Source organism: Pan troglodytes, chromosome 2 (assembly GCF_028858775.2).
Source record: "Pan troglodytes isolate AG18354 chromosome 2, NHGRI_mPanTro3-v2.0_pri, whole genome shotgun sequence".
In the NCBI taxonomy this organism is placed as follows: Eukaryota; Metazoa; Chordata; class Mammalia; order Primates; family Hominidae; genus Pan; species Pan troglodytes.
In genome coordinates this window covers 56,970,292-56,991,886 of record NC_086015.1, presented here as the reverse complement: position 1 = coordinate 56,991,886, position 21,595 = coordinate 56,970,292, and the positions used below count along the sequence as shown (strand labels likewise).

The 21,595-nt window shown below is 38.9% G+C and overlaps 1 protein-coding gene across 6 annotated transcripts in view; it reads left to right on the top strand.

Annotated features, from left to right (window-relative positions):
* Positions 1 to 21,595, top strand: part of SFMBT1 (Scm like with four mbt domains 1) — a 145,695-nt gene that overhangs the window by 103,182 nt on the left and 20,918 nt on the right. For all 6 annotated transcript variants that reach the window (XM_009445643.5, XM_016941278.4, XM_054681989.2 and 3 more), the window contains 7 exons: positions 3,609 to 3,849; positions 12,304 to 12,392; positions 14,892 to 15,138; positions 16,191 to 16,285; positions 16,796 to 16,897; positions 18,791 to 18,941; positions 21,018 to 21,100. In XM_009445643.5, coding sequence (XP_009443918.1) covers positions 3,609 to 3,849; positions 12,304 to 12,392; positions 14,892 to 15,138; positions 16,191 to 16,285; positions 16,796 to 16,897; positions 18,791 to 18,941; positions 21,018 to 21,100 — 1,008 coding nt within the window. The remainder of the gene's footprint in view (positions 1 to 3,608; positions 3,850 to 12,303; positions 12,393 to 14,891; positions 15,139 to 16,190; positions 16,286 to 16,795; positions 16,898 to 18,790; positions 18,942 to 21,017; positions 21,101 to 21,595) is intronic.

Here is a 21,595-nt window from a genome sequence, read left to right as displayed (position 1 = left end):
AGCTTGCAGTGAGCAGAGATGATGCCACTGCACTCCAGCCTGTGCGACAGAGTGAGACTTTGTCTCAAAAAAAAAAAAAAAGTGAAAAAGACTGAAAACAGAAAAATGTTGGTTAGAATGGAGCAAAAGGAGCCAGGCGTGGTGACTCACGCCTGTAATCCCAGCACTTTAGGAGGCTGAGGCAGGTGGATCGCTTGAGGCCCAGAGTTTGAAACCAGCCTGGCCAATATGGTGAAACCTTGTTGCTACAAAAAATACAAAAATCAACCAGGTGTGGTGGCACGTGCCTGTGGTCCCAGCTACGTGGGAGGCTGAGGCATGAGAATCACTTGAACCTGAAAGGTGGAGTTTGCAGTGAGCCGAGATCACTCCACTGCAGTCCAGCCTGGGTGACAGAGTAAGACTCTGTCTCAAAAAAAAAAAAAAAGGAATGGAGCAAAAGGATTTCTCATATGCTATTGGGAAACTAAATTGGTACAACTTCTTTGGAAAACAGTTTGGTTGTTATGTATTTTAGAAATTCGTGTATGTATGTACCAAGGGACAAGCAAAAATGTTTATGGCATCATTATTTGTAGCTTCCCAAAACTGTGAACTGCCCAAATAGCTAGTAACTAGTAGAAGTGGAATGAATAAATTGTGACATATTCATATAGTGGAATACTACACAGTAGTGAAAAGAAGTAAGCTACTGTTACATGCAACAGCATGAATAAATCTCATAAGTAATGTTCGACAAGAGAAGCTCCACTCAAAAAATATTCATACCGCATAATTTCATTAACATAGTGTGGAAACATAGTCAATATAACCATAGTGTTTAGGATAGTGATAGAACAGGTAGTGACTAGCGGGGGAGGACTTTTTACACAGAATGTGGGACTTTCCCTCTCTGGCTGTCTCCAGGATTCCACTTGCATTTTCCAGTGGCTGTGGTTGCCATATTGCATTTATTTGTCATGTCTTCATAGTCTTCTCTGGTATATGACAGTTCCTCGTTCTTTCTTTGTCTTTTATGGACTTGACACTTTTGATGAGCCTATATTGCATGTCAACTATTTGTGGAATATTCCTCAATTTGGATTTGTTTTTTTCTCATGATTGGATTGAATTTGTGCAGATTTGGTAATAATGTTGTAGGAATGATATTGCAGTTATCTTGTATGAAATCAAGGCTGCAAGATACTGATGCAAACTTTGATTGGTTAGTTACGTGGCATCTGCCAGATTTTTTCACTGTAATGTTGCTGTTTTCCCCTTTGAAGTTAATAAGAATCTTACTGGGAGAACCTTTGAGATTTTGCAGATATCCTGTTTCTCATCATAGTATTTTAGAGTCCATCAATAATTCTTGCCTGCAATGTTTATCTCTTTTTTTCTTTCTTTTTTTTTTTTGAGATGGAGTCTCGCTCTGTTGCCCAGGCTGGATTGCCTGCCGTGGTGCGATCTCGGCTCACTGCAAGCTCCGCCTCCCGGGTTCATGCCATTCTCCTGCCTCTGTCTCCTGAGTAGCTGGGACTACAGGCGCCCGCCACCACGCTTGGCTAATTTTTTTTTGTATTTTTAGTAGAGACGGTTTCACTGTGTTAGCCAGGATGGTCTCGATCTCCTGACCTCGTGATCCACCTGCCTCGGCCTCCCAAAGTACTGGGATTACAGATGTGAGCCACCGCGCCTGGCTCTTGCAATGTTTATTTCTGTGGTGTTTGTCTACTAGTGATTTTCTATTTCCATCTTTTTTTTTTCAATATTTATTAACTGGTTTTCTACTCTAAGGAAGATCTGTCCCCTCTCCCCTAATTTATATCAGTGTGGACTCATGGATACTTATTTAAATCTATTAGTTATAATGCATTACTCTCACTATTTATTTTATTGCTCAAATTGTCCCAGATGTAGCCAGTGAGATCCTTCTAGTTGTCTTGTATGTTCCTTCAACATACTCCCATAATTTTTTGATCATTTCCTTACTTTCTGGCATCACAAGATATTCCAGGCTCTAATTGTATTTTTCCTATCCCAGAATCGGAATAAGCTTTTTTCCCCGAAGTCCTTGTTTTTTTTTTTTTAATTGGAAGGTGGTATTTGGAAATCAAAATTTGGGCCAGGCACAGTGGTTCATGACTGTAATCTCAGCACTTTGGGAGGCCAAGATGGGCAGATTGCTTGAGGTCGGCAGTTTGAGACCAGCCTGGGCAACATGGCAAAACCCCGTCTCTACAGAAAATACAAAAATTAACAAGGCATGGTGGCGCACATCTGGGGTCTCAGCTACTCAGGAGGCTGATGTGGGAGGATGACTTGAGGTTGCAGTGAGCCGAGATTGCACCACTGCACTTTAGTGTGGGTTGCAGAGCCAGTCCCTGTCTAAAAAAATAAAAAAGAGGCCGGGCCTGGTGGCTCACGCCTGTAATCCCAACACTTTGGGAGGCTGAGGTGGGTGGATCACCTGAGGTCAGTAGTTCAAGACCAGCCTGGCCAACATGGTGAAACCCCATCTCTACTAAAAATACAAAAAATTAGCTGGATGTGGTGGCGGGCGCCTGTAACCCCAGCTACTCAGGAGGCTGAGGCAGGAAAATCGCTTGTACCCAGGAGGCAGAGGTTGCAGTAAGCCGAGATCGCGCCATTGCACTCCAGCCTGGGTGAACAGAGCGAAACTTTGTCTCAAAAAAATAAAAAAGGAAAGAAATCAAAATTTGTACACTATATTTGCTTACTGTGACTACATGTCATTATTTCTAGTCCCTCTCAATTCACAGAGTTGGGAAATACATGTGTATGGTTGTCTCCATCTCTATTATTCGTTCATTTCTTTATCCATCCATCCATCCATCTATCTGCCTGTCTGTCTGTCTCTATCTGCCTACCAATCCATCATCATGTCCCTGTTCAGATGCATGTGATTCCAGTCCAACACCACAGGCTTCCCTTTGCTTATTTGTCACTTCTTTTTCCCATGGTGAGAAACCTGGCTCTTATTATTCATAGTATATTTATTTAATGTTAGTATACACATAAAGTATTAATAGTTCCAGATTTGCTAACCCAGACCTTTGTGACCATATAATGTTTCTTCTAAATTAGAACACTTTTGAGAGGGAAAGGGGGGATGTTATTAATTATTATTTAAGAGTAATTGGTGGAAACATAGACTTTTAGGGAAACTGGGAAATATGGCTCCCTGTATATGGTACATATTGTACTAATTTATTATCATTACGGTTTATTTTTGTCTTCTCACTTTTCTAGCATCATAAATTTCCTGTTGATTGATGCAGAAATCATTCTTGTAAACAATGTGTTGAAAGCTATTAAAATGGTGACTAGTAATTTATATACTTAATAGGAAGCATTTTCTGTAATCATAATAGACTGCTTTGGTGAAAATATTGAGTTCCTTCATTGTCAGATGGAACAGAGCAGCATTGCTATTCGTTTGTTTTATCTGGATTGCTTCTGTAAGTTAGAATTGGAATTTCTCAGGCTTTCCTTGAGATGTTATTGCATTTAGTGCTTCAGAATTGTAAGTCTTAAAAAAGAACATTGGTCAAAGAAATACTCATTTAAGATACCTGTCTGGTGCTTAATAACATTTCCCTGTTAAGGTGGACACACGTTTGCAAAATGGATTTGCTCCTGGGATGAAGCTGGAGGTGGCTGTTAGAACAGATCCTGAGACCTACTGGGTTGCCACCATTATCACCACCTGTGAGCAGTTGCTCCTTCTCCGCTATGATGGCTATGGGGAGGATCGGAGAGCAGATTTCTGGTGTGACATCAGGAAGGCTGATCTCTACCCCATTGGGTGGTGTGAGCAGAATAAGAAGACCCTTGAAGCCCCAGAAGGTAATGAAATACTTCCTATCAAGACGTGACGTGATATTACTGTAAGAAAATTTGGATTGTCCACAGTCTTGAGGTTTTCAGTCTCTCGAGCATATAGGTTTACCCAGCTTTTCTAGGTTAGCATTTTGAGTGAAAATATTTATAAGGAATAATACACATTTCCCTGTCTTTTAAAATTATTTTCTTTGCTACATAAAGCCTCAGGTTTTTATGATGCTCATAGGGAACACTAGCTGCATATCATCCTTTCAGACTGTGAGGTTCTCTGAGTTTGAGATTTGTAGATCTGGTTGTTTTTAAGCCCGTTGGGCCAGACTGATGTGCTGTTGATTTTCTTTTGTTTTTATTGTCCTCTCTCCTCATACCCTCAAGCAATCTGGTAACTAGGAACTCTTCAATGAACTAAATCAAGCACCATTCCAGAAGGAGTAAAAACCAAATTAAGCAGAAGAGAGACAATAAAGGCAAAAGAAAGAGAAGGGTGAGATAAAGGTGGGGAAAGATAAGAGGACTCCGGATTTAAGAAAATACGTGAGTTGTCTGGGCGGGATGGCCCATGCCTGTAATGGCAGCACTTTGGGAGGCTGAGGCGGCTGGATCACCTGAGGTCAGGAGTTCGAGACCAGCCTGGCCAACATGGCAAAACCCCGTCTCTACTAAAAATACAAAACAATTAGCTGGGTGTGGTGGCTCACAACTATAATTCCAGCTACTCAGGAGGCTGAGGCAGGAGAATCACTTGAACCCAGGAGGCGGACATTGCATTGAGCCGAGATCGCCCCACTGCACTCCAGCCTGGGTGACAGAGTGAGATTCTGTCTCAAAAGAAAGAAAATACCTGACTTTTGGTATTTTTCTTTTAACTTCTTACTTTGATATAATTTCAGATTTACCAAAAAGTTATGAGAATCATATGGAAAATTATTGGAGACTTTTTGCCAAGTGTTTCCAAATGTTGTTAATGGTGACATATATGATGTTTACTTTATCTTGTCTCCACTGCTTTACTTATGTTCTTTTAATGAACCACATGAGAGTCAGTTTTAGACATGATGCCCTTTTATTCAAAAATGCTGTATGTATTTCTAAAAACAAGGTATTCATGTTACAGTAAAATATGAAAACGAGGAAATTAACTTTGATACAATACTGTTTACAGATAGTACTCAGTTTTTTAAAAGGAACATTGTTTAATAAACATGGTCTTATTTTTATATTTATATCACTTTCTAGTATTTTTGTTTTTATTTTCATTTCTATTTTCTTGAGGCAGGGTCTTGCTATATCACCCAGGCTGGTCTCCAACTCCTGGGCTCAAGTGATTATCCTGCCTCAGCCTCCCTAATAGCTAGTACCACAGGCATGAGCCATCATGCATCACACCTGGGCCTTATTCAGTTTTTACCAGCTATTCCAATAACATTTAAGATAATTTCGTTCTATTTTATTTTTTTGAGACAGAGTCTCGCTCTGTCAGCCAGGCTGGAGTGCAGTGGCGTGATCCTAGCTCACTGTGTCCTTGAACTCCCAGGTTCAAGTGATTCTCCCACCTCACCCCTGCCAAGTAGCTGGGTCTACAGGTGTGTGTCACCATACCCAACTAATTTTTAAACTTTTTTTGTAGAGACAGAGTTTCGCTGTGTTGCCCAGGCCAGTCTCAAACTGCTAGTCTTAAGCGTTCCTCCTTTCAAAGTGTTGGGATTACAGGCATGAACCACCACACCTGGCCCAATAAAATTTTTTTTTTTTTTTTGAAACAGAGTCTCGCTCTGTTGCCCAGGCTGGAGTGCAATGGCGCAATCTCAGCTCACTGCAGCCTCCACCTCCTGGGTTCAAGCAATTCTCCTCCCTCAGCCTCCCAAGTAGCTGGGATTACAGGCACCCGCCACCACACCCAGCTAATTTTTTGCATTTTAGTAGAGACGGGATTTTGCCATGTTGGCCAGGCTGGTCTTGAACCCCTGACCTCAGGTGATCTGCCCGCTTCTGCCTCCCAAAGTGCTGGGATTACAGGCGTGAGCCACCGCGCCTGGCCAATAACTCTTTTTTAATTAAAGAAAAATCCCAGATCATGTGTTACATTCAGTTGTCATGTCTCATAAGTTTCCTATAATCTGGAACAGTTCCTCAGGGTTTTTCGTCTTTCATGACTTTGATATTTTGAAAGTTACAGGCCAGTTTTCCCAATGTTCATTCTATCCTGGTCCCAATAATGTTCATTATGCTGTATTTCTTTTCCTGGTCCAAGATTCCTGTCTAGAATCACATTGCATTTAGTTGTCATGTCTCTCTCGTTTTCTTAACCATTGTTTTTCTTTTTTGAACTTGACATTTTTGAAGAGTACAGGCCAGTCATTCTGTCAGATTTCCCACAATTTGGGTTTGTCTGATGCTTCCTTACATTCAGGTTGTTCACTTTTGGTAGGAAAAATGCAAAAGCTGTGCCCTTCCAGTGCATGATATCAGAAGATACATGCTATTGATTTGCCTTATTACAGGTAAAATTAACTTCCATCACTTGATTAGGTTCATATATGCCAAGTTTTTTCATCGTGAAGGTATTATTTTTTGCTTTTTAGTTAGTGTCTTGTTGGAAGATACTTGGAGATTATGAAAATATCCCATTACTCTTCACACTTTAACCCACTATTCTTAGTATCCATTTATAAATTTTATCTGAAACAATTATTTTTTCAATAATTACCAAATGGTGTTTTAAAAAATTTCTTCTACATTTCTTAATTGGCTTTCTACTATACTATAGAAAGAGCTTCCCCCTTTCCTCCATTTATGTATGTATGTGTATATGTAGGTATGTTTATCAGTGAAGACTCATGATTCTGATCTTATTTAATGGGTTATAATCCTTTACTTTATATTTCTTTTGATCCTGAAACTGTCCTAGATTGGGTGAGTGGTTACCCCTTCAAGCGGGCTACTGTATCCTTTTAATATGTCCTTATTTTTCTTTAAGCAGTTTCTTATTTTTTGGCTCAAGAAGCATTTTGCTGTCTCAGCCCTGAAATCAGCCATTTCCCCAAGAAGTCTTTTCTTTTAGTGAAGAATGGTATTTGGAAACGAAGATCTGAGTGTTAGGGTCCTGGGATGTCTGTGGGCTTCTCCTTTGTGAAGGTTTTTTACTTTGTGAGTAACAATAGAAGAGAGAGCTCTAGAGACATGAAGCCACCTGGCCTACCATCTCATCCTAACGTATGTAGGAAAATGCATCTCGTTTAAATGTGAACAACAGAAAAGGATTTCAGTTGAATCTCATACAAGATTATTACAGTGGAAAAAAGAGTAGAAACAACCACAGAAGAGGTGAACATTGTGTCAGATAAAAACATTTCAAAATAAGGTAACAAAAAAGTAGCAACAATAGTAGAAACAGTGAAAAAAATTATAAATAAAATTTATAAACATTCAGAAATGAAAGGATTAAAAAAGGGAAGATTTGAAAAGAGAAAAAGTAAAACTTAGGCAAGAACTGGAAATAAAAGAATATTGAAAATGAAGACTTAGTTAAAATGAGCACAGGAATGAGTCAGCACCATGGATACTATCTGAAGAAAAACAGATGAAAAAAAGGAAAGAAATTTTAAAATAAAAACCAAACAAAGAAATAAAAAGGACTTGAGAAACACCTTATACAGCTAGGTAAAAATGATTTAACATACCTGCAGTAGAAGTCCTTGAAGAAGAAAACTGAAGCAATGAAACAATAAAATACTATAAACTATAATTTAGGTAAACATTTATTTATTTATTTTTTGAGACAGAGTGTCACTCTTTGTCACCCAGGCTGGAGTACAGTGGCACGATCTCGGCCCACTACAACCTCTGCCTCCCAGGTTCAAGCAGTTCTCCTGCCTCAGCCTCCTGAGTAGCTGGGACTACAGGTACATGCCACCATGCCCAGCTAATTTTTATATTTTTAGTTGAGAGGGGGTTTCACCATGTTGGCCAGGCTGGTCTCAAATTCCTGACCTCAAGTGATCTGCCCGCCTGAGCTTCCTAAAGTGCTGGGATTACAGGTGTAGTCCGGCTACCATGCTGGACCATAATTCAGGTAAACCTTACAGAAATAAAAGAGGCCTTGTAATACATACTGAAAGGGATTACTATGTATGTAGGAAAATCAAATGAGGGCAGCTACATCAAAATTGTTCTAATGAAAGTATTGAACTTTAAAGCAAAAAATAATACCACAGCTATTTAGGAGAAAGACCAAGTTTCTTATAGAGGAAAGAAAACAAGATTTTCATCAGAGTTATTAACAATGGTTTATGTCAAAAGACAATGGAATGTAATGTATTTAAGAAATGTAATGAAAGAGAAAATATGAGACAGGGATTTTATATCTAGCCAAACTGAACTTCAGATCTAAAGGCTATATGCAAACTGTTACGAACAGGTAAGAACTAAGTAATATTGTTCCCATGAGCCCTTCCTAAGGAGTCCACTAGGGAATGAGCTTCAGCTGAGCAAATTAATGAGGTAACATTAGCATGGGAAATGGTAGTGAAACATTAAATATATATATAGCTATAGAACTTAAACTAAATGATGGTTGTAAGGGAGACACTGTGGTATATAATAGCTGTATGCTCTGAAAATGTAGTTACGTTATTACTATAAAAAATATGGGACAAGAATGGGGAAAACGTGAATAGTTGTATAAGCCCACTCATTGTCTTAAAAAAAAAAAAAAAGCTTTATTGCCATGTAATATAACTATTTAAGTGTTAACTGGGAGTAAAACGATATTACCTGAAATGAGACGCTGAAGGAGAGAAAACAAAGGGCTTATAGCTAACTTCAGTATTGTTTATAGAAACAACAACAACAAAATAGAAAGTAGTCCAAAAATAGAGAGGACTAAAAGTGTTATATAAAGGTAATCCGTAGAACAAAAATAAGAACCTTTCTATATGACGAAAGAGACTTAGAAAGAGAAACTATATGTGTAAACAGGATAGATCACATAGTAAAAAAAACTACATATACACGAAGTATATAACATTTAACAATATGAAATTTAGGCCATGCATATTAATAATATCAATAAGTGTTACTGGGCATACTCTTTTATTAGAAGTAAACAAATAAATTCAGATTGCCTCATAAAGCAAAATCCACTCTTGTCCTCTGTATAGGAGACATACCTAAGCAGAGAGACTACGAAAAAGTAAAAATAAAAGGACAAAGATGTACAGGCAACTGCCAGTAGAAAAGAAACCAGCTGTCAGTCTTGATAGCTGACAAAGGATACTTTGTAAGAAAAGCAGCTATAGACAGCAATAAAAAGGAGGAGGGTCTGCATACAACCAAGGAGTGGGCTCAGGATATGTTATTGTATGAAAAAAAGAAAAATGTGTACAGACTTGAGGAGGAGGAGAGCTCAAGGATATGATGATACAAATGTGTGTATGTGAACTTATTTTTTTCAAAATAAAAGAGTAAATCGTTGGCCAGGCGCGGTGGCTCACTCCTGTAATCCCAGCACTTTGGGAGGCCGAGGCGGGTGGATCACAAGGTTAGGAGATCAAGACCATCCTGGCCAACATGGTGAAACCCCATCTCTACGAAAAATACAAAAATTAGCCGACCGTAGTGGTGTGTGCCAGTAATCCCAGCTACTCAGGAGGCTGAGGTAGAAGAACCACTTGGACCCGGGAGGCGGAGGTTGCAGTGAGCCGAGATCGTGCCACTGCACTCCAGCCTGGGCGACAGAGCAAGACTCCGTCTCAAAAAAAAAAAAAAAAAAAAGAATGAATCATTTAGAAAAAAGTTACCTATGGGGAAAGAAGGGAAAAGAATGAAGGAGATAGGAATAGAAGGTAAATTTTATGAATGTACCTTATTTTATTTTGTAGATTTGACTTTTGAACCTTGTAAATATTTTATGCAACTAGAAAGCAAAATTAAATGTTTAGAAAGCAATTCCTAAAAATCAAAAGCAAAATCAAGGAAACCTAACTGTATATGGAGCTTGTGGGATAACCCCACAAAGAGGAGCTATTTCAGTGACTTAAAAATACAGTAAAATATGAAAGTATGTCCCCAGTTAGGGATATATATTCTAAGGACAACAATAACAAAAAAAAATGCAAAGAAAAAATCTTAACCTATTTTTAGTAATCCTACTGTTGGTGGTAGACTTGATGTTGTTACTTTGAAATAGTTGTTTGTATATGGTAGGCAAAAGCAAATAAAGAATGAAATGTGTGGCCGGGCATGGTGGCTCACACCTGTAATCCCAGCACTTTGGGAGGCTGAGGCAGGTGGATCACAAGGTCAGGAGATCGAGACCATCCTGGCTAACATGGTGAAACCCCGTCTCTGCTAAAAATACAAACAATTAGCCAAGCATGGTGGCGGGCGCCTGTAGTCCCAGCTACTCGGGAGGCTGAGGCAGGAGAATGGCGTGAACCTGGGACAGAGCAAGACTCTGTCTCAAAAAAAAAAGAAATGTGTAATTGAGAACTAGGATTTTCAGCGTTATAGAAAGGAAATAGAGCTTAGATGGATGAGTTAAATGAAAGCACTATCTTTCTGAATTTGTATTGGAAGTATTGTGATGTAAGAAGAAGAAGAAATGCATTAACTCTAGACACTGAAAAGGCCGAGAAACACTAACCCAGTGACAATGAGCATGCCCAGGTCTCTAAATACCATTTCCATGGAAATAAACTGGGGCTTCTTGCAGAAGTAGCTGAGTCCTGCACTAGGTCAGGCAATTTCCTAGATGATCCTGGAACATCTTGTCGTACCAAAAAGCAAAAAAGTTATCAGTGGCTCTTTACTAGTGTCATGCCAAAAGGTCTCAGGAGCCAACCTGAAGAGACTGCCTCTGGTTGAAGATAGAGTATCAGTAAGGACAACAGCTGTAATGGCTTGAAATGTATTTGTTTTAATGTATGACTTTATAGTGAAATTTTGAAACAAAACCCTCATTAGCCACTCTTGGAAGATGCCTGCCAATCAACTGTTTATTTTAAAGGGTGGTAAATATAGAGAAAGAGTAAAGGCAATCAAGTATATGTTCAAAGAAAGCCTTCTTTCTATGAACTCTACCTCAGCGTAATCAAATAGTTGATGTAGAGAAATTTTTCTTTATGGAAGTTCTTTGGTTAGTAAATGAAGAAGGAATAATACAATTAGAATATCACCATTGAGCCCGTAATGAATCAGTGCATCTATGTAGTAACCGTTAAAAGCTGCTAATGTCACAAAGGGAGAGACAGCCAGACCATATGTGCCTCTTCATGCTCTTGAGGGAAGGGTATAACTTATTCCACTTGTGAAGTATTCTTTCACCCTCACCACCCCGCAAAGTCTAACCTGAATTTGATCAAGCTTCTAGCTCTAAATACTGATTTATGGCAAATACAGGGAACAGTAGAACAACTTGTCACCACAGGGGCGTAACCAATGAAGTCGCACTCTAAAAAACTCCATAGAGAACAAAGGCCAGGTCTCAATAAATGTGGAGTAAAAAAAGAGAGAGTAGGGGCAAGGGAGGGGAGGAAGGAGAAGAAACCTACTGATGAAAAGAAATCAAGGAGACATTTGCAATGCGTGCATCTCACTTGGGTCCTGATGTAATCAAACAAATTGACAAAACTGTTTATGAGACAATTGGGGAAGTTTGAACATAGACTGGATATTTGATATTAAGGAATTATTGTTAATTTTTTAAAGGTATGATGTTATTGTGGTTTTGTAAGAAAATATTTTCTTTTAGAAATATGTACTAAAATATATATATGGATGAAATTATATGCTATCTGGAATTGTCTTCTAACTGATCCTTGGTTGGGCATGGGTGGAGTGTGAGGGTATAAGCCAGGCATTGGCAAATTATCTGTAAAGGGCAAGATAGTAAATATTTTAGGCTTTACTAGTCATACAATCTCTGTCAAAGCTGCTAAAACCCTACCTTTGTAGTGTGAAAGCAGCCACAGACAATATGTAAACAAATGGGTATGGCCATGTTCCAGTAAAACTTTATTAACAAAAACAGACAGCAGGCTGGATTAAGCCCTCGAGTTGTAGCTTGTAAATCCTGGTTTAGATGAAACAGATTGGCCATGAGGTGACAGTTGTTGACGCCAGGGCACTTAGGATTCATTAGATCATTTTTCTTTTTGTATGTTTGAAAGTTTCCATCATAAAAAAGTAAGGTACCTTCTGGGTAAAATTATAGGAATAGGTAGTTGGGACTATTCTCTTTGTTTTGTATACAACTCTTAATAAACTAACCAGAAAGTAGCTCCATCTAGAGAAGCATTTTTGGTTTTATTTTGTTTTATCTTTTCAAGCTCTCAAGCAGTATGTTGGACTCTTAGATCTTAAAATGTGAAATACCTCTAAACCATCTCCACTGGTTCAGTTTCTCTGCATTCTGTTGGCTGGCATTTTGAGTAATCAGTCATTTATTCCCTCATCTAGGCATCAGAGATAAAGTATCTGACTGGGATGAGTTTCTGCGGCAGACCCTGATAGGAGCATGTAGTCCTCCTGTTCCGCTGCTAGAGGGCGTGAGTATTACTACATGCCACATCAGCGTGGAAAACCCATCTGATCTTTCAAAGAATCTTAAAATCGGTTGCTTATTTACCACTCTGAAGCAAATAAACGTTATTATTAGAGACATAGGCATAGATATTGGGAAGTTTAAACTTACCCTCAGAGGTTGCAAACTGGTGGCTTGCTTAGTGCCTAAATATTTTCTGAATTAGTTGCTAACACATAAAAAATCTAATTTCCCAGATTCTTTTATACAGTTGGAAAATAGGACCTTCTGAGGGCTTTCACTCTGAAACTGAGCAGGGGTCGATTCTGCTTGAGGGTGGACATTTGTAACTCCCACACCAGGTGACTTGGAGTCCCCCCAACCCACCCTTTTTTTTTTTTTTTTGCTTGGAACACATTGGATCTATTGCACTTCTGCCTTCCACCTGCTTTTCAGCAGTCCTTTTAAATTAGTGTGGCCTTTAAGCTTGTTAGTGAATATAGATCTCTTGATTTTGTGAAATGGATTTATTGGTTATGACATTTCTAAGTTATATCTTGTCACTTTCTGTCATACTGGTAAAATTATTTGTGGCATATGTGAAATGCAATGTATGAAGGTTCCCATCCCTCTACATCCTTGCCAACACTTGTTATCTTTTTTATTATAGCTGACTAAGTGGGTATGAAGTGGCATCTCATTTTGATTTACATTTCTGTAATGACTGTTGATGTTGAGTATGTTTTTTTGTGCTTATGGGCCATTTCTGTATCCTTTTTGGAGACATTTCTTTGCCCATTTTTAAATTGGGTTGTCTTTTTATTATTGAGTTGAATGTATTATGCATTCAAAATATACATGCATTTCAAAATATTGAAAATATGTTTTCCCATTCTATGGTTTGTCTTTTTATTGTTTGCAGCATAAACATTTTTTATTTTGATATAATCCAGATTATCTTTTTTTCTTTTGTTGCTTGTGCTTTTGGTATCATATCTAAGAAGGCTTTGCTTAACCCAAGGTCAAGAAGATTTACTCCTGTATTTTCTAAGAGTTTTATGGTTACATTTACTTCTATCATCCATTCACATTCCCTTTTAAATTTTGATTGGTGAATACTCTTATTTCAAACTGGTTTTTATTTTTTATACTCTGACTCATTTATTTATGCTTAGCCAGGGCCTTATACATACTAAAAACTCAGTAACATTTTAATGAATGGATGAATTGATAAACTATTCTACTCTTTTTTGACCATGACTCTGCCATGCTGACTTTTAGCTCTAAATCTTTTCCTCCACTTTTTCATATGTCCCTTTGCATATCTGGATATGTAAGTGTCACAGAGTTTTTACTAGGAAAAAAATGTAAGGTTGTGTATTAGAAATGGTTAAGTGATAACTTGATAATGAATTTCTTTTCTTTATTGTAGTTTTTAATATACTTCTAGATAGTGAGAGTTAAACTTTTCCTTTCCATCACTGTAATCAAAAGCTTTTACTCTGTTCATTTGAACATTGTTGTGACATCAATAAAAAACCAGAAACAACTGAAATACTATCTGTAGGTAACTGGATAAATTATTGCCCATTTACAATGTAAAATATCATAAAATACTATAAAACATGAGGAAGAGTTATATGTGCTATTATAGAAAGATACCTATGATGTACTAAGTGAAGAACAAATTAAGAAACAGTATACAGTGTTTCCATTTTTCAAAAAATAGGAACAGACAGACTGGCAGAGGTGGATATTGACTTGTATGGAGAAAAAGAGGGTATGCCAAAGTGTTTCTTGTGGTTCTTTCTTTGAGGTGGGATTACAGGTGACTTTGACTTTGACTTTTGTTTGATTTTTTTCTTTAATGATGATGATGGTATTTTGATATTTGCTTTTTTTAAATTTTTAAATTTTTTATAAAGACAAAATCTTGCTCTGTTGCCTAGGCTAGAGTGCAGTGGCATGATCTTGGCTCACCATAACCTCTGCCTCCTGGGTTCAAGTGATTCTTCTGCCTCAGCCTCCCAAGTAGCTGGGACTACAGGTGCCTACCACCATGCCCGACTAATTTTTGTATTTTTAGTAGAGACGGGGTTTCACCGTGTTGGCCAGGCTGGTCTCGAACTCCTGACCTCAAGTGATCTGCCCACCTCAGCTTCCCAAAGTACTGGGATTACAGGTGTGAGCCACCATGCCTGGACCATATTTGTTTTATAATAGATGAGGAATGATGATATTTTAAAAATTCTTACTAAATGAAACTACATAACATAGTCCTAGAGATAGAGATGTGTTAGAGTAATTTTACTGCATTATAGGTAGATTTTCTTTAAGATAAACATTTTCATATCTCCTAGAAATAATACTGTAAGAGGCTTGTATGATGATAGACAATTTAGTGTCACTGGCTTTTGAATGGGTAAAAAATACAAAGGCTGGTTTGAGATCATTTATAAGTTGGCTTTTCAAAAATATTATGTTAATTTCTCTTACTGGGTTGTTTTACTTTTTAATCCTACAGCTCCGTAATGGGAGGAATCCTTTAGATCTCATTGCTCCAGGATCCAGACTAGAATGTCAAGCTTTCCAGGACTCTTTAAGCACTTGGATTGTTACTGTAGTAGAAAACATTGGAGGAAGGCTGAAGCTACGTTATGAAGGACTTGAAAGTTCTGACAATTATGAACATTGGTTGTATTACTTGGATCCATTTCTTCATCACGTTGGTTGGGCTGCTCAACAGGGATATGAGCTTCAGCCCCCTTCAGGTGAAGAGTAATAGGACATTTTTCTTCTGTGACATTAACATGCTATGTTATTAATATCTATGAGGCTGAAAAAATATATTCTGCATATGATGAAAACCTTTGTTCTCATAATAGAGCTATTACAAAACAGTTTATATGGAGTTGTTAAATTAAGTGCCTATTTTTCTGGAGTTGTTAAATTAAGTGCCTATTTTTCTTTTTTGTTGTTGTTCTGCTTTTGGTTTTTGTTTTGTTTTGTTTTGTTTTTTGAGACAGAGTCTTGCTCTGTTACCCAGGCTGTAGTGCAGTGTCATGATCTCAGCTCACTGCAACCTCCGCCTCCCGGGTTCAAGCGATTCTTGTGCCTCAGCCTCCCCAGTAGCTAGGATTACAGGCACATGCCACCACACCCGGCTAATTTTTGTATTTTTAGTAGAGATGGGGTTTCACCATGTTGGCCAGTCTGGTCTCGAGCTCTTGACCTCAAGTGATCCGCCCACTTCAGCCTCCCGTAATGCTGGGATTACAGGCGTGAGACACCGTACCTGGCCAAGTGCCTACTTTTCTTTTCTTTTTATTGCTTTTATAATTTACCACACATATTGATATACCTCATAGACTACTGTGCCAACCCATACTGACCCTTGACCAAGATAAAATAAAAAATTATCTAGGGAGCATTTAGCTAGGTACATAGAAAATTGGGTCACAGCAAATTGTTGATTAAAAGAAATACCAATAATATTGGTATTTCTAGAGTTACTGTTTAAATCAATTTGCATTTATTATTATGTGCCCCAATTTGGACGTTATATTACAATTTTATGGATTACAACAATCATTATGATCTTACTGTAGGTATTTTCATAAAGCCAAGGTGTCCAGGCTCTGCATAGAGCAAAGTACTGAAGTTAAGGTGCAAGTTCTTTGAACGTAAAGGGATATAAGTGGGCTTGAACCCTTTTCTAGTTCCAGTGGAAAGTGACTTGTTTTTGTTTATGTGAATGCTTTCAGGACAGGTAAAAAGTATAAATTTCTCATCATCTAAAGCATGTTGTCATGTTTTATTAAAGCCATCAGACATCTAAAAAATGAAGCTGAGTGGCAAGAGATTTTGGCCAAAGTGAAAGAGGAAGAGGAAGAGCCATTACCATCTTACTTATTTAAGGTAAAAACAAAACATGTGATAGATCGGTATTGCTCCCCTTACAATAGAGTAAAGCAACGCAGGAGGTGAAAGTGTAAAGTAGCCCCTGCAGTCGGTAAGAATGCCATGGTCTCTGAAGGAGGAGGGTGTGTTAAGGCTGGACTGATGATCATCCTTGTTTTCTTCTAACAGTTGTCTAGATTTTCTCCCCAAGTTCTCCTAAAGTAGTTTGAACCTTTTCTTTTCTACCCTTAACTACATAGTCTTAACTGATAAAATAAATTTGTTTTTTTCTCCAGATATTCCTTGTCTTTGAATGTAGAGAGTAGAAGCACTTTCTGTGTTTTTGTTTTTTCCTGGATAGTTTTTTCCAGAGTAGAAAATTATATTGGATAGTTTTGCACATTTAAAAAAAAGAAGAAAACTATAGGATTTACCAGAGCTGGACATTTCTGTTAATCACAGCTACATGTGAGTGTAAGATTGATACAGATATTATGTTTTCATCCCCTTTTGGTGTCTGCATTTCAGGACAAACAAGTTATTGGCATTCATACATTCTCTGTAAACATGAAATTGGAAGCTGTAGACCCCTGGTCTCCTTTTGGGATCTCTCCTGCTACAGTTGTTAAGGTAAAATGGAGATAACTCTCTTGGTAAGAATCCCTGTCAAGGTGACTGGTTTAGGAAATGGGTAGTGTTTTGATCTTTAAGCTCTATTGATCCAACCCATTTTTCCTTCTAGGCCGTGCAGCTAGAATTACTTCTGTGCACGTTTTGTATTTGTCCAGTTTGCTGTGGCCCATTCCTCCTTCAGAGCTTGGTAGCCCTAGCCAAAGCAGCCTTGGGCCTGGGCACTGGACTAGTAGGGGACGCATTCTTTGGGGCAGGCCTAGCTGCATATAAGTAAAGGAGATTTAACTCCTTTAGGAGGCCAGGGTATCTGTAAAGTTGGAGGCAGGCAGTCTCATCAACATCTAACCAGATGCAGAGCTCATTGGAATGAGGAGATGAATGGGGATCAGGCAGTTAGTGTTAAAAGTTCTGGCAGTGGACTGGCTCCAGCTATGTATTCCAGATTCAGATTTAATCTTTTGGAATACTGACAAAACTAAGAAGTAAGGTTATCAAGGCCCTGCTCAGTCACTACAACTGAGGCATTGGCGAGAGAATTTCAGTTTCCAACTAGAGCAGGAGGACATTTACTGAAAATAGAAGCCAAAGTTGAATGTGACTAGAGGAATAGTTGCTTGGGTGCTAAATCCTCTGACCTATTGAGATTTAAGTTTTCCCTGTCTTGGAAGAAGATTATTCTCAAAGCAAGGAGGGATTCTGAGCCTGCAGGTGGGGCCAGAAGGCCCTACCTAGAGTCTGAAGGGAGGGCTAGTGGGAAGCCAGAGGAAGTTCATAAAGTTATCTCTTTGGCCGGGCGTGGTGGCTCACGCCTGTCATCCCAGCACTTTGGGACGCCGGGGCAGGCAGATCACCTGAGGTCAGGAGTTCAAGACCAGCCTGACCAACATGGAGAAACCCCATCTCTACTAAAAATACAAAATTAGCTGGACATGGTGGTGCATGCCTGTAATCCCAGCTGCTCGGGAGGCTGAGGTGAGAGAATCGCTTGAACCCGGGAGGCGGAGGTTACGGTGAGCCAAGATTGTGCCATTGCACTCCAGCCTGGGCAACAAGAGCGAAACTCCGTCTCTAAATAAATAAATAAATAAAGTTCGTTCTTTGGCATTTGAAACTGGGCTAGGATTTGAAAAACTAATACATAGTAGCATAAGCTTAAACTAAGTTTCTCACTAAGCTTAGAATAAATTTTGTTTGGAGCCAAACTACATGGCTTTGGATCCAGGTTTTGCTTCTTCGTTTTGTAACCCAGGGCAAGTTATTTAACCTCTGTTTGAACTCATTCTCCTTATCTGTGAAATGGAGTTGATAAAGGTACCTGGGCCAGGTGTGGTGGCTCATGCATGTAATCCCAGCACTTTGGGAGGCTGAGGCAGGAGGATTGCTTGAGCCCAGGAGTTTGAGACAAGCCTGGGCAATATATGAAGACCAAGTCTCTACAAAAATTAAAAAAAATTAGCTGGGCATGGTGGTGCAGGCCTGTTGTCCCAGCTACTCAAGGGACTGAAGTGGGAGGATCAACTGAGCCCAGGAAGTCAAGACTGCAGTGCTTCGGCGAGCCAAATTCATGCCACTGCACTCCAGCCTGGGTAACAGAGCAAGACCCTGTCTCCAAAAAAAAACCAAACAAACTATATATATATGTGTGTATATATATATATATATATGTACTTACCTCATTCAATTGTTAAGATTAAAACTGAATTGATACATGAAAAGCATTTAATTAAAACAGTAATTATATGTATTACATAACACAGAGCTAACATTTAGTGTTTAGTATTATTAATACCCACATGACTATGAACTTTTGTAATATGTTTGGCTGTGCCACGGAGAAAGCACATATATATGTGTGCATTTGTCTATTTCATCTATTAATTGCATGTATAGATTTTTGATGAGAAGTACTTTCTGGTGGAAATGGATGACTTGCGTCCTGAGAACCACGCACGGCGATCCTTTGTGTGCCACGCCGACAGTCCTGGCATCTTCCCTGTGCAGTGGAGTCTGAAGAATGGCCTACACATCAGCCCCCCTCCAGGTGCACATTTGCTGTCTTCTGAATTGTCACTTGAGAGCTTCTCCTTGAAATGAGACATGTCAGATGGCATTGCTGAAATCTTTTGTCCCTCTCCTCCTGCCCTAGCCTGTTCCTAACGTTTTTGGGGTCTGAGAAAAATATAAGGAAAGGTCTAGATTCCATGTATTTACATATTTGAAAGTTACAAACTGAGCTAAAAAACTGTTAAAGAGAGTGCGTTCTATCCTCTGACTTTGATATCTATGTCCTCATAACCCCCTGGAAAACCAGGTTCCAACCTGGGTTCGTGCTGGCTCCTTAGTCCCTTTTATGTCTGTTAGGGGTGGCAGAGGGGTGAGCTTAGATGCACAGCAAGCACTGGGGGCTGGCTTGTGAGAAGAGGCCGTAGAGCCAGAGTTAGAAGGTAGATTACTGATTATCTTTAGGTGTATGAGCCTTGTCATGGAGGGGACTTTCTAGAGAGAAGTTTATGGTGAAGAGTAGAACTCAGGGAGTAGGTAGGAAAATAAAAGCTCATTTTCCTGATACTTGCAACTTTGCAAAATATAGTCTTTGATCCTTTAATCAAGGCCCTTAATTAATGGGTTAGTTGAGCTTGACTGAAATTTTTAATATTTTTAAACTTAGAGAATCTAGAATATGCCAGATGTTTATCTGATTTTTTAATATTAGCAAATCAGATTATTTGATTGGCAGTCTATATATGTTATTAGTAGGTTTTCAGTAAAGCATAGCATCACTTTTCTAAATGGTGACTGCTGGAACACTGGGCTGGAAGTACTCTTTCTTGTTAACAAGGGTCATAAACTCAGAATCTTTGTCTTCCATTCAGCTTTTATTCATTCAACAAACATTCATGTGAAGTTTGCTGTAAGCCAGGCATTGAGCTTATCCCTGGGGAGAGTGACAAGCTCAATGAGTACAACTCAGTCCCTTCAAGGGGCAAATAGGGGGAAATATTAACAGAACTTCCTAGAGTCTCCTCCATCAGTGAACACAGCAGATGAATGCCTGGTTGGAGGGTGTGGTGTAGAACAGCCATAGAAGGAAGTTCTTGCTTTGCAGGCACGCTCTAGATATCCCAAGTTCTTTATTCTGCTTGCCACCTCTATGTGAAAAAGAAGGAACAGTTGTTAAAAGTACTGAAGCTTTCAGTGTTGTTATAGACAAATCAACTGTGTCTTTGTAAATAGAGGGAAGGTAGTAGATTACATAACTGAAAATGGCAGAAAATGTACTGTCAGGCATTGAGGTGGGGGCAAAGGGAGAACATGGTGCCAGTCTTAGGTAGGCAGGGACTATTGGGCTGTCAGAGGGCATAGACTTGAGTAGCCTATTTTTTTGCCTGTGAGACATTAAGCTCTCTGGAGGCTGAGAGCAACTCAGACACAGTAGGCAGTTGGGCCTCGCTCAGCTCTTTGCATGTAGATGGTGCTGAGTCAGCAGCAGCTTGGAGATGCTTCCATCAGGAACCTCAGTAGACTTAAGTGGGGTGCTAAGCTTGATTTTTCTGAAATAAATACATGATTTAGATTATAAAAGCATTGATATTCTGTAATATATGAATCTGAAAATGACAAGAGGATTTGTATCAGTGATATCTGAGACACATTTCAGGAAACAGCTTTAACAAAGAAAAAAGTCTTCGTCTTTGCAGATTAACTAATACTATTTGCTGTCTCTTTTCCTTGAGAGCCCGAGTCCCTTTAGAATTGACAATAAGAGTGGATTTATATATACAAATCAAATCCAGTCATAACTGTCTTAAATTCTTTTGGTAAATTGCCAGCAACTAATCATATAAAATAGTGCTCAAAATAAATGCCTAGTTTGAAATTTGAAAGTTTACAAATTTATCCAGAGTCTGATTGTCTTATTACAGTTTGACCAGAGTTGCTCTATTTTATAAAATTAACAGTGCTCTAGATTTATAGAATGCTTTTCGCCCCTCTAAAATGATCAAAGTTGTCAAACTAGCATCACTGGAAGTTGTGAGTGGACCCTTGGTGAGAGGTGAAGCCAGGCAGGCGTGTGCGGTGTGGTAGTGTGACTCATTGTTCATTTGTCCCCACCTAGGCTACCCAAGCCAGGACTTTGACTGGGCTGACTACCTCAAACAGTGTGGTGCTGAAGCTGCTCCCCAGAGGTGCTTCCCTCCGGTGAGGACCCCCACGGCCTCATGGCCACTATGCAGGGCTGCGGGGACTGCTGTGCTTCCCTTGCTTTCCATGTTATTGCTCTGAAGATAATCATCTCACTCAATCCAGATGAGCACAGTGGTGACTGTAATCACATGGTCTAAAGGAAAATACATTTACTGCAGAAGTGAATCAGTTAGTTTGCTAATTAAGTTAGTTTTATAAGTTTATTGGTTTTATTTTTTCTTAGCTGAAATCATGTGAATTTGAAATTTTATGATTATTTTTCATGGTTCAATAATAGGAAAAACTGTTGAAATATTAAGTGGAGAAAAATTGTTAAGCTTATTTAAATTCTTCTATCCAAATAATACATGCATGTGGTTTAAAGAGCCATGTAGCAGTAAAAGGCTTAGAAGGTAAAATAGCAGTCCCTGCCCTACCCCGTTTCACAGTCTCCCTTCCCAGAAATAACTACTTCCTGTTCTTCTCACTGTAATTCTAGTTATTTGTATT